Here is a 4,067-nt window from a genome sequence, read left to right on the forward strand (position 1 = left end):
GGGTTGAATGCAGATTCTGGTTTGCCTTAGTTTTATGCTTTACATTGTTTTGCTTTTGTTTGGAAGGAGCAAAATTGGAAATAAGATAATGGTCCCCTCTTTATGTAAGCGAAAATGTAATTGATGGCTGCAAGACCCACTTTATAGAAAGGAGGCATGAAGGAGAAAACTCCCAAGATCCTTCTGTTCCTATATTTGTAACAACAAATGAGCCTTTCTATGGATAGGAGTTAATGGCTAGAGTTCACATCTGCGCCCCACTAGGGGGCGCCCCACAGCACATCCCTGCCGTGTATCTAGAATATCTTCCGATGATAATATTAGAAATGATGATACCATCATTGAGAGATGTTCCCAATACACGATGGAGATGTGCCGTGGCACATTATGGAGTGCAGATCTAGATCTGAACTCATAAAATACAGCATTATTAGATTTCGGAGGCATTACACTGTCCAACAGCTGAAATGCTATTTTCAGAACATATAAACAATAAACATGAACATTTTAAAGTAAATTTCTGACCAAAATTATATATACTCGTTTGGCGAATATGTAAACTCGTATTTTATTATTTTATTATGGATACATTGAACTTCTTTTTGTACAATCATGTGTGTCATGGATGACATAAGCAGTATATAAACTTAAACTGTTGTGAACAAATGGCTAACTTGTGAGAAAGGACAATATATTTCTATTGTTAGAGTAATGGACACAAGGTATATACATAAGTAGTGTTTGCATGGCATAACCAGAAGCTAACTCTTGTATGTTCATACTTCAGGTATACAAGTAAAAAAGATTAATTAGTGTGTCAACGGAATCCTAGATGATCCAGACAATTGGTCTTTTGTAAATTTTGTAAAGAAATATTTTAAATTTTAAATCAAACACGTGACCCACAAAACAAAGAAAGTAAAGCCAAGACACAAAGTAGGTCATGATTCACAAACACATGAGCTCCATTGCAAGGACTCGGCATGTGGGATTGTAGGCCCATATATGAAAGAAGCTAATAGGCCCTACCTTATTGAGCTATTTCTTCCTAAGGATGGAATATCTTTACAAAACCTTGCCACAAACATCAATTTCATAATTCATCATAAAGCAATAAAAGCTTTATAAAAGGGAATGATTATTTTGCTTGATTGACATAAAAAATGAGAATAAAGCCACCATACCATAACAGGTATCCATCCACCTATAAAATAAAGCTTTTCCAAGATTTGAAGTGATCTTCACGCAAAAACTAATTAAGCACTTGCAAATAATCTTCTTGCAGAAGTACGAGTGCAGTAGGTCCTTTCCAATGGAGTCCCAGATAGAAGATCTTTCCCACTAACTCAAGTGTGGAGTTTGGGTTCAAACAAAAGTAATACAAAATTAACCCACATACATATGAAGAAGGGATCTTGCCTCTGGTCCATGAATCCAAAGCTACGACAATCCAGAACATCAACACAAATATTGTCAAGATTTCCTTTGAAATTGGTGTTAATTAAACAACCAAATTTAATTTGCAATTTGTTTGATTTTGATTCTAACAACCCAACATATTCTATATACTGATTAATAGACAAAAAGCCCGTTAGCCTAATTTGCTATGAATTCACAAACTAGTCAATCTCGTTTCCCATAATGTCAAGAATAGCTGTATTTTTTAACAAGTTGGTCTAAACTTGTTTTAGCATATTGGGGATCATATAACATTTAGTAAAAACAGACCAAGAGGAAGAACAACTGTGATTATCACTCAGGGCTTGAAAATTGTGGCAATGTCCTATTGTGATTACCATGTCAAAGCAATCTCCAGGCAAAGAATTTAGATAGTTTAATTAAACACAGTGAAACTATAGAGAAGAGAATATATATTTGGATAAAATTCAAAATAGTAGGAAAGATCAATTCCTCCAATATAGATTTAACTTTAAGATAGAGAATAATGGCAATCTCCAATTTTATAGAAAAAAAATAATAATAATAAAGCAACTGAAAAGCAGAGACAGAATATGAATGATAACCATGTTAGCCAAAAAATGATAAATATGTTAGAAGATCATCATCTATGATCATAAGCAATGCCATGCCGAAGCTGTTATCAGATATCTATCTTGCCACCCAAGTGAAAGTGCCTTTCCTTCATCTCTCTCAAAAACTCTGAACCCACCACCTCCACCTAGGTGAGAACAGTGGCTCCTAATTTTCAGAAGCAGCTTCGCTTGGATCAATGACTTAGAGCTTAGATTGAATCCCTTAAACCCATGACTCTCCATCCTTCCTTTCCATGTCTCTAACCTCTCATGTCTCTGATAGTTCTCATCATCTTTCTCACAGTAAATCATTTTCTTTATTTCTTTACCCAGATGGTTCTTCTCAATGCTCAACCTCATGGAACTCTCTCGTGGGAGGCAATCGTCCAACGAATCAAACATGGCTGCAAAATAATTTAAAGAATCTATAAATCTGGACAAGAAGCTACGTGGGCTTTGGCTACTTTCTTGTTCTACCAGTATAACAATGGAGGGATTAAGAGAATATACAGACTTTAGAGTATCTGAAATCTGCAATGAAGTTGTGAAGGTGTGGAGATAGAAGACCATGTTCACTGCAACTGTCTCATTTTCATCCTTCCTTGGACTGCAAATTGGTATAGAATCTCTTAGTAACCCTTGAAATTCAAATATAAGATTGTGGAAACCCTTTGCAAAGTTCACCAGTCTGGTTTCAGTTTGGATCAGTTCCTCCAAGCTTGTCGAATAGCCGGTAATATGAAGAGAGATTTGATTGTCACTGGTTGCCTTCTCTGAAAGAGACTGAATTAGAGAAGGCCACTGGAACCCATTGGAGATGTTGAAATCAATTACATGTAAACTTCTGTTGTTCTGCTCTTCCTCCTCTTCAAAGGCCTCAATGATTGCCTGGTTTGCTGTGAAATGTGCAAATTGGTAGTAAGGAGATATCCGGTAGAACTCTGTGAAGGCCAAGAACTGTTCTTCTGTTGTGGGTTCTTTCATGATCATGTTGAAAAAGGGAGACTTCCGGGTTAGAAGTTTGGCAGCCAAACCATCAGCAAAATAAGCTGCAACCCTTTGCACTGAATTACCTGTCAATGATACAATTCTGTATAATTCAATCACATCCTCCATGGCAGAATCAAATTTGTTCTTATCAACTTCAGTGGCTGCAGATATGAGCAATAAATGGATCAAATGGAGACCCTTGTCATCCTCCACTGACTCTTCCTTCTTGGGTTCTGTTCTTAACATTTGTTCCCTCATGTGGAGGAGTCTAATCACCTTACCTTCATAGTCTTGACATAATTGCAAAGAACTTGAATCATCCCATCTCTTCCGTTTGCTCTTCCCACTGGAATCATTTGCAACGGCAAGCCCAAGGTTCAAAAGCTCTTCATCCATGTCTTGCATCTTGTAGAGGGAGAGAGAGAGAGAGAGAGAGTCTTATAAATGAAAGAAAAGGGAGATAAGCTAACGTTGGGTATTAAAGAGAGGAGATGGGATGGGAATAATTCATGTAAAATTCCTTTTATGTGATCAAATGGGAAAAGAAAATATATAGAAAATTTCTCATTCAAACTGAGAATATAAGAAAGAGAAGGAATCTTTTGATTCTTTGTTGTCTAGGGGTCGAGAAAGTTTTTCACCTTTTTGGGTAGTTCGAGGAATAATGGGAAAGGCTTGTCTGTGACTTTGGAATGGCTAGCTCAAAAGATGCTATCAATAATGGGAAAGCTTTATTTATTCTAATTCTAGAAGACGGACAAATCCTCTACGGATCTCTTCTCCATCTTTATTCTCCGTCCTTATACTTTATATATTATTGCCATCTAAACCTTTGTCTTTTTTAACTTTTTCCTTTTCATGGAAGAAAAAACGGAATCAGCTTTGGATTCGGGAATTATTCAACTTCTGAACGGCAGTTGACATGAAAAAATACCTCATAATTCTCTCCAACAATGGTCTCGGACGCCTCTTAAATCCTAAATTTTAAACCTTAAATCACCCTAATCTTTATTCTAAACCTTTAAACCCTAAACCCCTAAAATT

The 4,067-nt window shown here is 36.4% G+C and overlaps 1 protein-coding gene across 1 annotated transcript; it reads right to left on the minus strand.

Moving 5' to 3' along the window:
- Positions 1 to 991: 991 nt before the first annotated feature.
- On the minus strand, positions 992 to 3,493 carry LOC104608269 (GRAS family protein RAM1-like). Its single transcript, XM_010274201.3, has one exon. It carries the CDS (start codon positions 3,426 to 3,428, stop codon positions 2,073 to 2,075), a length of 1,356 nt encoding a protein of 451 aa, XP_010272503.2. The 5' UTR covers positions 3,429 to 3,493; the 3' UTR covers positions 992 to 2,072.
- Positions 3,494 to 4,067: the final 574 nt, after the last annotated feature.

The sequence above is a fragment of the Nelumbo nucifera genome, chromosome 1 (genome assembly GCF_055504915.1).
Source record: "Nelumbo nucifera cultivar China Antique chromosome 1, China Antique-T2T, whole genome shotgun sequence".
Taxonomy (NCBI): domain Eukaryota; kingdom Viridiplantae; phylum Streptophyta; class Magnoliopsida; order Proteales; family Nelumbonaceae; genus Nelumbo; species Nelumbo nucifera.

Bases quoted from the DNA above. Each gene is read 5' to 3' on its own strand.
- LOC104608269 (XM_010274201.3), bottom strand. From the start codon at position 3,428: ATGCAAGACATGGATGAAGAGCTTTTGAACCTTGGGCTTGCCGTTGCA.